This window comes from Panthera tigris, chromosome A3 (genome assembly GCF_018350195.1).
Source record: "Panthera tigris isolate Pti1 chromosome A3, P.tigris_Pti1_mat1.1, whole genome shotgun sequence".
NCBI classification, from domain to species: domain Eukaryota; kingdom Metazoa; phylum Chordata; class Mammalia; order Carnivora; family Felidae; genus Panthera; species Panthera tigris.
In genome coordinates, this window is record NC_056662.1 from 115,564,895 (window position 1) to 115,578,440 (window position 13,546).

The 13,546-nt window shown below is 43.8% G+C and overlaps 1 protein-coding gene across 1 annotated transcript in view; it reads left to right on the forward strand.

Annotated features, from left to right (window-relative positions):
* Positions 1-13,546, forward strand: part of ALK (ALK receptor tyrosine kinase) — a 673,858-nt gene that overhangs the window by 189,227 nt on the left and 471,085 nt on the right. Inside the window, exon 2 of the mRNA XM_042982239.1 lies at positions 7,474-7,593. Within this exon, the coding sequence (XP_042838173.1) occupies positions 7,474-7,593 (120 nt within the window). The remainder of the gene's footprint in view (positions 1-7,473; positions 7,594-13,546) is intronic.

A 13,546-nucleotide genomic window follows, 5' to 3' on the forward strand; every position in this document is an offset into this window, starting at 1 on the left:
TTAGGAAAGCAGTAGTTGAGGAAGGATGTACTAGGCAGAGATCAGTTTAGACAAAAGTTGGAAGACATGTGTACTAGAGACTGTAGAATTCAAAAGGATTCTGAGTGGGAAATAAGGCTAAGAAAAAGTATAGGCAGAAGCATGAAGGCTTCAACTTTACACATTTTAACCATTTTTGCAGAAACCTCTTTGTGATTCCCTTTCTGGTGTGGGTCTGGTATACCCTGTAGGTAACCGTCTCCTCAAGGGCAGGAACTGGGCTGATGATTTCCTTTGGATTCCCTCAATATTCCTTAATGCCAGCTTCTCCTGAATGACAGATGTGGTTCACCGCTGAATGAACTCAGCAGCTATACACGAATCCTTTTGGGGTTGGGGAGAAACAAAACACATATGTTGAAACTATGACTTTCAATAGGACAAGAGAATATTACGGGAGATAATTTTTGCTTCAGGACTTGAGCTGCAAAGAGAGAGTGCAAACCTTCCTGGCAGAGTGGAAGTGGGGCTTGGAGAAAGGCGAGGTGGAGTGAGGGCCGCTTAGCTCCATTCACATTCCGCCCCTGACACTAATAGCCCCTCTCTGAATGAGCCAGCTGGAAGGAGATGTGAAAGCAAAGTATGGAGAATCAACTATGTGTGAACTGGAGAAGCCCTCAGCTAGCAGCTGATTCAACCCCCTCATTTTCTAGGCCCAGAGAAGGTGTGGGAGGTCTGTGTGTTTAGGACAAAGGACACATCTGCACATCTCTCTCTTTTCTCTGAAAATCGCATCTCTGTTTTTTAGAACTGCCTGTTACAACTCCAGCCTCACCGCTGACTCTAGGAACAGTGTAAATTCACTGGGAAGGTTTCTTTGGCTGAGCAGGTGTGGGCTCAGCCTGCTGAATATGAAAAGCATTCCCTTGGGCTGCCGGTCCCAGTCAGGGAGGCCTGCCTGGGGCCTGGCCTGGCTACGCCTGCTCACCACCACCATTTGACATTAGGACCACTATTTATTTGACCACATTAAACTTTGCTTTGTGTGACACAAAATCATTGTAAAAGAATGCATTATTAAGTGTGTTTTCAAATAAGGGAGGAAAACTAGCAAGCTGTCACTGATTGTTTTATTGTCGGAAGGAAAATAAATAAGTAAAACGTGTATGAGGCAAGGCAGGAATAGTTCCAAGGAGTGTTCAGAATAGAAGCATTTTTACATTTTATTGACGTAGGTTTGTAAAACATGTTTGCTAGTGAACCCAGGGCATTTATGTAAATAACCATCATACACAAACAGCTCTTTATTATTTACACTGAGGCAAGTATGATATATTTATTATATAATGTACATTGGCTTAGGAATAAATGGACACACAGTGAGACAGTGTAAAATAAAGACTGGAAATGAAGATACTGGCAATTGACTAAAACTGGAGTATTAGAGATTATGGACAGTTTGCAGAGTTAATAATTAACTGGTAAATAGTACAGGAACAGCTCTCGGGGAGCACTTTTAATTTCTGGACATTGTATTTGAGATCCCTGGACATATGAAAGGCACCAAGACTCCCCTTCATTTTAGATTCTGAAGCAGAGATAGAAGCATAAAACTTCAAGAGTGGCATAACTGGTATTTAAAGAGTAGATCACGCACACATTAACTCATCTGTCTCTTACAAAACCCTGAGGGTTGGTAGAACATACATTATTCTTGATCTTATCATTTTCGGAGCATTGAGGTTTCTCAGAGTATGTGATTAGCATGAAGTCCTATAGCTAATAAGTGCCAGAGTTAATTTCCTCGAGGGCTCTAGTTTCATTCATTTGACAAATATTTACTGAATGCTTACTATGTGGCAGGCATGGGGATGTATCAGTGACTAGTATAGAAGATACGCAATAAACAAGTGAATGTAAATATAGGAAATAATAAATGCGCATGAAGGGGATAGCAAGTGGTTTACAGGGAGTGCCATTTCTGGCAGGATGATCAGGAAGATCTTTCTGAGAAGGTGGCATTTAGGCAGAGACCTGGATGGAGAGAAGGAATGGCCATGTGCATTTGGGAAAGAGGAGCTTTCCAGGCTGAGGGAACCAACAGTGCAAAGGCCCTGTGGTAGGAGTTTGCTTGGTGAGTTTGAGAGATGACAAGGAGGCCTGTTAGAACTGGAGCTCCACAGGCAAGGGAAAAATGGCTGGAAATGAGTCTGAGAGAGAGCCAGGGCTAGATCACATGGGGCCATCAAGGGCTAGGCATGGCAAGAAATCTGAAAAACATTTCAGGGCTGAAAGGACAAACTTCTGTGTGGAAAATAGCCTGAAAGTGAATAGTAGTAGAAGCAGGAGGCCTGCTCGGAGCGTATAGCAGTAATCCAGGTGAGAGGCAATGGGAGAGAAATGGAAGGGGTAAAATTCAGGTAAAGCCAGCAAGATTTGTTGATGAATTGCTGGGGGGGGGGGGAGGTGGGGGGAAGAAAGAAGTCAAGGATTCCTTCTGGTTTGGGCCCAACCAACCAGAAGACTTTTGTCCCCTCTCTATAATCAGGAACACCTAGGTTTAAGTGGTAGGCCATCAAGTGTTTAGTGTTTTGTGTTTGTTTTTAAGTTTATATTTTTTTGAGTGTGTATGTGTGTATGTGAGAGGGAGGGAGGGAGGGAGGGAGGGAGGGAGGGAGAGAGAGAGAGAGAGAGAGAGAGAGAGAACGAGAACACACGAGCAGGGGAGGGGCAGAGAGAGAAGGAGAGAGACAGAATCCTAAGCAGGCTCCATGCTGTCAGCACAGAGACTGACATAGGGCTCAATCCCACGAACCATGTCATCATGACCTGAGCCCAAATCAAGAATCAAATGCTTAACCAACTGAGCCACTCAGGTGCCCCTAGTTTTCACATGTTAAGTTTGAGATACTTATCAGGCAATAAAATGAAGATTTCAAACTGGCAGTTGGATATATATTCTGCTGCTTAGGGAAGTTCAGCCAGGAGATATAAATTTAGTGGAATTAGTATATAGGTGGTATTTAAAGGTATAAAACTGGGTGAGATCAGTTTGGGAGTGAGCTTAGGTGGAGAAGAGGAAATATCCAACCTCCCCAACTTTCAACAAATGTCTAAAATTAAAACAAAGATAACCCCATCCCCTGACCACCAGAGGTTAAAAAAAAAAAAGCTGAGCATATTTACATGTCAGGCAAGAAGAAATTCACTGACTAGTTCTCTAAGGAAGAAAAGTCACAGTTTTTAAAGCTTTAGGAATAGGGTTCCGTGGTGGTGATGCTAAGTTGGTGGTTGGTTAAAATAGAATCCTTGTTCATTGGTCAGGAGTCTTCAGTGAGGTCCAGGAAGGGTCTAGTGTCTTGGGGTCACTTGAAATTCATGGTCATTGATCACTGTCAGCTGTTTAAGACCACTGTGATGAAATTCAATATTCAGCCATGAAATCTCCTAGGCATTTGCCACTGGAAAGTTGAGAATGGATGGCTGTGTGGGGTGTTTCGTTTCGTTTTGTTTTATACAGCCTGGAAAATGGGGAAGATCTGGCAAAGAACAGTAAAGAGGATCCGCCACTGGATTAGGAGGTGAGGACTGTGGCAGCCAAGGACCATGTGGTCACCAGGATGCGAGGAATCCAAGAAGTAGGGAGAAGTCGGTGGGCTCACGTTCTTCTGAAAGACATAGTAAGACTGAGGCGTAGTAAGAGAAGGAGTAAGACTGTCCACTGTATCAGCAACTTGGGGTGCCAGTGACCTTGACCTGGGATAGTGAAGACAGTTTTGATTTTATTAAGTTAAGGAGAAAAGGGGAAGGAGAAAGTGGAGACAGGAGCACAGACAAATATTTTAAGAGATGTAGCTGTAAAAGAGAACAGAGTAGGAGGACAATGGCTGAGGAAGAATGTGGTGGTCATTTCTTTAAACATGCTGTATGTTTGCTACAGATGAGATTGACTTGCTAGAGGAGGAAATTGTTGAAGGCAGGAGAAAGGGGGACAACCAATAATGCCCTCAGTCCAGAGTGCATTTGTGTGCTTTTTGCTCTGCAGGTGGTCTCGGCCATCACTGGCCAGCCTCACTTGGACACCTGACACTTCTTGCTCCTGCTTTCCCCTCTCCTTTCCTTCCCACCCCTCTTCCCAGGGTCCAAGATACACTCTTCTTGAGCCAGCAGGTCTTAATTTCATACCTTCCCCCCATACACATGTGCTGGTAAGGCCCATTTCACTCTGGATCCTTACATTTTGAGAGGGAAATACCAAAAAATTAAGCCATTCTCTTGCTTAAATGGATTGCTTCCTATGGCATCTGTGCTTCTCTATGCTGGAACCCCCCCGCTTCCCAACCAACGGTGAGGATTAGAAGAATAGGGGGTGTGAAGGAAACAGAACTTCTTCCCTGCACTTGTTAGATGCAGAAGTGCTTTCTTCTGTATATTCTAAATGATACATAGTCTGTGAACTTTGACTAGAATTCATGTCTATCTCAGTGCTTCAGATTTTGGCAAGCAACTTGGTTTAGGTGGGCTGTGTTTCCTTGGTCTTTCCTTTTTCAGATGCCCATCTTTTCGGTTGACCCCCCCCCCCCCCCCCCCGCCCCATGCAGCAAATCACTCACTACCTGTCTCCCTCTGGGGACCATATGAAGCCAGCCTCCTGGCAGAAATTCTGGGAGTTCCTGTAAGGGCAGGATACATATGTCTGCTTTTTCTCCAGTATTCATCTTTGAAGATGCCCAATAATTTATTGGAATTTTTGGATAGAAAACACTTTATGCTTTTTGGGGGGATGACCCACAGTGATGCCCATGACTCCTAACTGGGCCATGACTCAGCCCTCAGAGTCCAATCTTTTGAATGATTTCAGATATTTTTTATCCATCATTATTTAACCTGGCCCTCATCCATATAAAAGTCATCTGCTATTCAGTGCCCACACACAGATTTGTAAGTGCTTCCTGAAGTCTAGTGCCATCCACTTGGTGCTTCTGGTCCAGGAAGAAGTTAGTACCATTCCCAAACTATGTCATTAAGAAAAATGACTTCACTTGGAAGCTGAGACGTATTGCTTGGGCTTGATCTTCCTACTGCTTCAAAACTACTTAAAATTTGAGCTCTGTTGATAGACCTAGAGATACAAATTTTTATTCACATGGAGGTCATTGCAAGGGTTTGGTTGTCAGTCTTCTCAGATCCCTCACACAGTGGCCCTGCTCTGGAGCATGCTCTGTGGTGACCCCTGGCCTTAGCCATTGCCCTCTGGGGGCCTGAAGCCCAATAGAGAGCTGTAGAACCCCTTGCACTGGTTTGTGGGGGTCCATAAGGATGGTGGAAGAAGCATGGGCTATAGCATTAGGCTAACCTGGTCTGTTGACTGTGGTCTTCTGCCTACTGGCCATGTGGCCACAGTCCGGGTGTCTAATTTCTTTCAGCCTCAATTTCCCTGGCTGTAAAATGAGGACCAATGATACTACTATTCACAAGGTTGTTGTGGGAAGTGAATGTAATCACTCATTTAAAGTGCTTAGCATAGTGTCTTGTCCATATGTGCTCGATTCATATTATTAATTTTTTTTCAAAAACTGTAATAAACCTCAGTCCTTCCCCCAAGTATACCAGTGGTTTGAGGCATGATGTCTCTTAGCTCCATTGTCCATCTATAAAACAGAGCTGACTTGAGTGTGACATGAGATGGCTTCCTTTTGAAACTTGTTAGCAGAGCTCCTGACCCCTTTCAACGCACATTCCCCGAGCCATTTGTAGAAATGTTACCAGAAAGATGTATCTGGGCACCAACCAATTCAATTCTGATTTCTTTACATCAAACGTAGGAGTAAAGTGAAAAACCCTTTCTAGGTACTCAGAAGCCAGCACTTCCAACTCAAATCTTTGGTGGTGTTGGTTTTTGTTTGTTTGTTTTTGTTTTAAGTAGTCTCCAGACCTAGCATGGAGCCTAACATGGGGCTTGAACTCATGACTGTGAGATCAAGACCTGAACTGAGACCAAGAGTCAGACACTTAACCCACTAAGCCACCCAGGTGCCCTCCATCTTAAATCTTTGGAAGGCAGAGATAAAGATGTTTCTTTCAGGAGGGTGACTGTAGAATGCCCATCCTTTTTCTAGCTACAAGGCCACATGCTCCCATGGTCAGCTTTACCTGAGTACGGCACCAGCAGATAAAACAGTGGAGGGGCCTGGAAACAAAAGACTGCTGTGTTCACCCAGGATGGTAATTTCCTTAAACCGCGTGAAGAGGGGTTGATACTAACAAGAGGTTGGAGGCAGGAGAATACGGCCCAGTGGAACCGCTTCTGGAGGTGATTTGGAAGAAACAACAAAGCAGACAGACTGGAAAAAGCCTTCTGTGCTGCTTCCTGTTCCTTTTTCTCTTCTTCCTCATCTTTCTCTTCACCACCACTCATGGTGGAGCATGGCCTTTTGATACAGGCAAACCTGGGTTCAGCTCCTGATTCCATCATTTGCCCCTCTGAGCCTCAGTTGTTGCAGCTGTAAAATGGGGGTGATCCTGCTTATCTCTGAGAGTCAACTGTACATATCACGTGGGATTATGTGGGTTGAGTCCAGCATAAGTGCCTGGCTCATGGAAGATGCAGAAAAAACCCTAGTCCACCTCCTTCCCTCTTTCCCTCACTCAGGCTTGCTCACATCTATCTCTGAAACAGAGCTCTTCCTTCTTTAACAGAAGAAGCTTTGCCTGCCATAAAACATTAGCAAATAGTGATTGACTTGGGGGTTTTCTGGGAAGAGCTGCATAAGAGCATGTAACATGTGTTCATTTGATTTGTAGGTAATTATAATTACTTTTCACCACACAAAACCCACTTGAGGTACAGTTAAGCAAAGGAATAATGCTGCTTTTGTTCCTCTTCTCTCAACCCTTCTTTCTCTCATGCAAACAAGAACATTAATCCTTTGTGGCTCCCTGGACTGGTGACTGTGGGAAAACCCATCACCTAGCTCTTTTTTTTTTTTTTTTTTTTTTTTTTTGGTCCCTGAAAATATCATGATTGTCAAAATCTCATAACTTCTGAGTGCAATTTCAACCCTCTCATTGATAAGGCAATAATAACCCAAGCAAACAACTTTAGATGAACTAACAAGTCTGAACATAGAGTGGAGACATTATCTAGATGAAATGAATTGAAGTTCTCTATGAAGTTGTACAAATTCTTATAGGCAGAATAGACTTTGAATAGAGCTATTAGACCAGGCCATTAAGTCTCCTGGCTTCAAGTTAGTCTCCCAGAGATGTTTGGTCACAAGATTCAGACTTCTTAGATTTGGCTGCCTGGGTAGAAAATGTGCACTGAGGTGCTTGGGGTCAATTCAATCTACTGGTGGCTCGGTCTTTTTTCCCTGGTATTCCAGTGGATGACAAGAAAGCCTCTTACACACTTCTCCTATAAGCCATATGAGTGACAGCTAGAAAACACACCTTAAGCACATGGGTCAGTATTCTCTCTGTTTTTATGTTCAGGTCACAGCTCCTCGGAGTCACCGACAAACCTGCCTTCTCCTCCTCCTGATCCTTTTGTATGGAATCTGACCTGGATAATGAAAGATTCCTTCCCTTTCCTGTCTCATCGCAGTCGATATGGTAAGTATATATTTTATAGTCGATGTGTAATCACCATCTCATAATTAAGGAAGCTGTGAGTTTTAGTATCCACTGGCACACATTCCAGCCAGGCCTGGCATCTCCGGACCAACAGGTGCATTCTTTATCCTAGATAAAGCCCATGGCTTTGTTGCTACTGTATCCCAACCTCCCAGCCTTTGTGGCGTATAGTGTTCCTGACACCCCTGCCCAATCATTAGATACCACACTTATCTGCATTTTGACTGTGGTTTCTAGACATAGGGCTCTAATTCATGAGTGTTTCTAGCAGTGGTGACCTCTTGAGAAAGGATTGTTGTTATGAAGGTCACAGGTCTTCTGGGGCCCCTCAGGTAACTCCCTGACATTTGGGCAACTCCTTAAAGTTTCCCAGACATGCTCCTAGATATTAGTTCAACTCATGTGATCTGCACCCACTTCAGAAGTAAGGAGGCCAGGTCCCGTTCCATTTTCACAGATGTAGAAACTGAGCTTAATAAGATTGTGCAGAGTGGACTCTAACTACAAAGCCAGAATTCTTCCCTTACATTCTCTTTTTCTCCCAGAGGGGCCACCTACTCAGCCTGCTACATCCTGTCTTAGGAGGCCATATATGTATGGTATAGGATTCTTCATTCTTTCTCTGTGCTAACAGCTAACATTCTAATAGTTCATAGGAGCTGGGCCTCTGCAAAGGGAAGAGCGGGTTTGGAAAAGAGCTGATGTATTTTCAGGTGGACATTTTTTCTTCTCTTGAACTTCTCTAGAGTGAACCCCATTAGAGCAGGCACTAAGCTGCATTTGTTCCCCACTTTATTGTATCACATAGAACATACTCATAAAGGCTTGTGCATGATGAATGAATACAAAAGGCTTCTGGGGATGGAACTTACTCATGAGGTCTGCTTCAATTAAGTATTTATGAACCTGGTATAGCAGTGAGTTCTAGATTCCCTTCTGGGCATATTTACTCATCCTTATACTCAGTCTCTGCCATTGGACCTGAGCTTTTTAAAATGCACCTAACAGAGATCTTCCACTCACTGCTATCCCTCATGCATAAATGTAGCTAGTCTTGGTTCATATTAACTGTACCTTTCATTTCAAACTTAAAAAAATAAATGCATCAAAAACCCTAGGGCAGTTCTAGGATTATACTCTGCTGGGATGTTTCCTGCTGCTTCTAAGCCTCCCTAGTGGGAGAGGAAGATCAGTAGTTGTCAGAAGATTCCAGATAAGAATTACTTCTTGATTTTATTTAAGCCAGACATTGAGTGTCATTTTGTGATAAGGGCAAGTGTCTATAAATAATTGAAATCTGGTCCTTTGTATCGTTATTGCTTTGTAACCAGATTTGTGATACAACCGGTCTTTGGATAACATTTTGATTTTGCTCTCAAAGTCATTCAGTATCTCTGCAGGATGACAACTTTTATAAAATGCAGAATGTCCAAAAAGGCATCCTACCTCCTGGATGACACAGAGGGCATTGCATTTGTTCTCTGTAGAGCATCCAGAAAGAGGTTGCAGGTTGAAAGGAGAAAGCCCCTGGAGTTGATTAAGCTGCTCCCTACCACTGCTTGGCCCTGATACACCTACTTCCTTCAGGCCTCACCCTTATCTGTGAAATGAGGTAGAAAGACATGCTGCCTTGGCACAAAAGAGTAGATCAGGAGCATTCTCAAGAGCCTTTTCGAACTCTCCTTATGGCCTAGTATCCTCATGAATTGCCTTCTTCTAGGCAAAAGAGAGGACCCAAACCATTGGCCAGACATTGCCCAAATGCTGGATGGAGATGCCAAAGGCAGTGCCATTATTGCTATTGATTACAGGGCGGGAAGAACTGATTCTTGATTGGTGGCTCCTTGACTGAGTGCAGTGGTAATTTCAGAGCCTTTTTTACCTTACTATATTTAATTCAGCCACAACCTACCTGCCTCCACCATCACCTCTATGTACCTGGTCCAGTGCCAGATGGGCAGAGGGGATACAAGTACAAAAATAAGTAAGACTTATTCCTGCTCTCTCAAGGCTTATAGGCCAGAATTCCAGAGGCAGCTAGGCTTATTGCTACAGCAAGCACCTCTGGGGGCTGATCCTGGAGCACAGATGTGAAGACTCATCCGAAACCCATTACAGAGCAAACTGAAGGCCAAGACTCCTGTCCCCTGAAGGATGTTTGTGGGGGCCCAGCCCACATGTCTGTATGAACCAGAGAGGCCAACAGACTCATTGGTGATAAATCTGTACCTTTCAACTGCCATGAAAGACATTTTAAGAAATGTTAACAACTTCATTAATTTTAAGGCCTCAAACTTGGGCAGAGAAATTTGACTGGAAAATTGCCGCCTGAAGGGATAGTTCTTCAGACAGTGAGAAGTAACCAAGTCTCAGCAAGTCATTGTGGGCGTTTGAGTGGTGGAGTCCCATGCCTGCGTTCTGGGGATGAGGCGGGAGGGGATATTCTGGAGGGGGGCCGCACAAAGGGCCAACAAGAGGGGCCAGCAACAACCTATCCACAGGCATCATGACAGACAGCAGCAGGCCGGCCCTCTCAGACAGGCTGTCCGGTCCTGAATTGACTGTGGCTTTCTTTTTACCAGTGTTTTATGAGAAGAGACGAGGTGGAGAGAGGCTAACAAGATTTACTCACCCCCAGCCTGTAATTATCTGCTTGAGGAAAAAGTTTGACCTACCTTTTTGAAGTCTTCCCATATTTCTTCTAATTTACATTGGGCCTTTTATGTCGTGTAAAATATATTTTCTTCAGTGGCATTTGGTATCTGATTCCAGCTCTTTCTCGCTTCTTGTCTTGAAGGACTGCAGCCGGCTTGTGTCATCATTGACAAGCAGAGAACTACACATTCCTCCCCTAAGGCTTGGAAGGGGGGGAGGCATCTAAAGAAATACCTTTTTTTCCCATTTTATCATCACCTCTTATGCCTTAAGATTATTTATAGGCTTGGCTAGAGGACTGGGCTCTTGTTATCCACCCAGATAACAATCTGTTCCAACTGGTAGCTCCAGGTGCTAAGAGACAGAGGGCACTGGGAGCTATCATCATGTTGAGTTCTAGAGCCACAGAAGCAGATGGTGTCCTGCCCACTTTAGCTCATGTTTGCCCACGCTGGGTGTGGGAAGAATCAGATCAACATGTAAAATGTAATATAATCAAAGGTTCTGCCCCAGATGAGGAGGAGAAAGAGAATTCCTGTTTATTGAAGAACAAAAATGTTGATACTTTGCAGAACTCTTTCACACCCTTTTTCTCACTTAAGCTTGTTATGAAATTATTTTATATCCCATGTAAATTGAGGGCCAAAGAAGTTTATTAACATGGTCCCATTATGGAGCAGAACAGCAGTTAGAAAAGCTTGAACCCAGATTGTCTGACTCCAAGTTGAGTGCTCTTTCTACTACACCACAAAGTGAATTCACAGATGAAGTCTTCCCTCCACGGAGAAGGCTCTTACTTCCTGGTGTTGGGACTGAATGACTAGTCTGTTACCCAAGAGCTAGGCAGCTATAAAACCAAGACTTGATGTCCCCAAATTGAGACTATTCCAGGCAAGCCAGCTAGTTCATCTCTTCCCAAACAAGGGCACCTTGGGCAGTCTTGTGTGCCCTACCATAGACTGTGGTCTCTCTTAAGGGTTGAATTGTGTTCCCCCACAAGAAATATTGAAGTCCTAACCCCTAGTGCCTGTGAATTTGGCCGTATTTGGAAATAGGGTTTTTGCAGAGATCATCAACTTGGGTCCATACTGCATTAGAGTAGGCCTTAATCCAATATAACCAGTGTCCTTTTGAGAAAACAGAGACGCAGACACAGACACACAGGATGGACACCATGTAATGAGGGAGGCAGAGATTACAGTGATGTATCTATAAGCCAAGGAATGCCAAGGATTGGCACCAACCACCAAAACCCGAGAAAAAGGCATGGAACAGATTTTCCCTTAGAGCTGTCAGAGAGAGAATAGCCCTGCCAATGCCTTGATTTTGGACTCCTGGTCTCCAGAACTGTGAAAGAATCAATTACTGTTATTTTAAGCCCCCCAGTTTTCTGTACTTTGTTATGACAGCCCTAATAAGGTCATACAGTTCTTTGTCCCTCCACTCCTCCAATGTCTAGAACATTGACTCCTGGAAGAGAAAGATTCCCCTTAATGCCCAACATCAGGCTACAACAAAGCCATTGTTAGACTTTAAATAAAAGTTCTATTAAAACTTTTTATGCTTTCAAGCCCATTGGGACCCATCCAATTTGAGGTCTGGTGCTATTGGAAAGAAAGAAAAATTCGACTTTTTAATTACTTTCCCTACTGCCACTACAGGGGCCACTACTGTGGTCCTGTTAATGTATCAATTTCTTTGATTGAAAAGACTGGGTAAATTAAACATATCTCTCTCGAAAAAAAAAATCAACCTACCACAGAATTGAAAATGGAAAACAAAAAAGCCCACAAATGCCTTATGGGATTTGCTTCATAGTTCAGGCAGGAAGTCAGTTTGATCACATTTCTGAAATTACATATTTAATGTGGCTGGACGTGATCATCTATTCCACCCTCAAGTGCCTGGTGTCAGTGAAAAGCAGTTCCCAGTTCCCTTGTGGACCTCTGTCAGGGCTGAAAGCTTTGTTCCCCGTTCCTCTGCCCTGACAGGCCAGGACTTCTTGTGTTCTCTTTCGACCCTGCTCCATTGAACTGGGAAGTCAAGTTCATTCCTAGTCCATGCTCTTGTATTTTAATCTGTAACATGGTAAGTACAAGCCCTGTGAATGCATTCACCAAAAAAGACTGAGTCCCAAGGGATACAGCAATACTGCTGGTTATATAAAACCAAGAGCAGGGTATATCTCTCACCCTGAGGACTGTTGGCCTGCTAGAGGCCAATGAACCCTATCCATGGAAATTAAATAACAAGCAGATGGCTTAGGTGTTTCAAGAAAAGACTTGTCTAAAATAACCCACTTGATCATATACCCTACCTTTAAAATGAAGATACATAGATCCGCTCAATAAATACCAACAATTTATCTCTATGTTAGTGGCAGATTGGGTAAAGAGAAGCAGAAAAGAAACAAGGCAGATTAAAAGATAAAAGACTGATTGACCAACTGACACAGAGGCAAGAAAAACAAGTTAAAAAAGAGCCATTTAAAGCAATTGTCACAGACATGGGGAAAGGTATTGACAAAAGGGAAAGAAAGAAACAGATGAGGGAAGAGAGATAGAGATGCACAGAGAGAAATACAGACAGATTAACGTGGAAAGGATCACTCAGCCTGTCTGGTCTCCTGTCAGTGTGTTCTTTCTCCTGCTAGCATGGTCTTAGCAGTCCTACCTGGGCAGGTGGTTCCCTAATACGCAGTCCAGTCGTGGCCTCCCCATTGAGCATTGTTTCTGTATCCCTACCTGCCTGAATCATTTCCCCCTTACTGTGTCTCTGATGCCACAGGGTATGAGAGAGTGGGTATAAACACTCTTGGAATATCAACTGTATGTTTGGTTCTGCTCTAGGCATAGCAGTGATAAAGACATATAGGACACACTCCCTTCCCTCAAGAACTCTCAAGGAAGAGGCAAGCATGCCTGCACTATGACAAGTGCAGAAACAGAGACATGCTCAAAGTTCCTGAAATGTAGGGAGAGACGTCCAGTTCTGTGGAGGACTTAAGAAGTTAGATGTCCTGGAGATGGAGATAGCTCGGTTGAGCCTTGGACCCTGAGACCAATGAGAAGGGCATTCCTGGTGCAAAGGCATGTTCAGGAACAGGTCAAGCTCAATACCAGAGGATATGGAGGACCTTGGAGGAAGCAGCAGCAGTGTGCCTGGAGAAAGTTACTTCCAGATGTACTCAAGATTTAGACATGATCCTACATGTGAAGCATAGGTTGGAAAAGGAATGGCAGGATGGGAGTCTGGGACAGATTCTGGCTATAAGTTG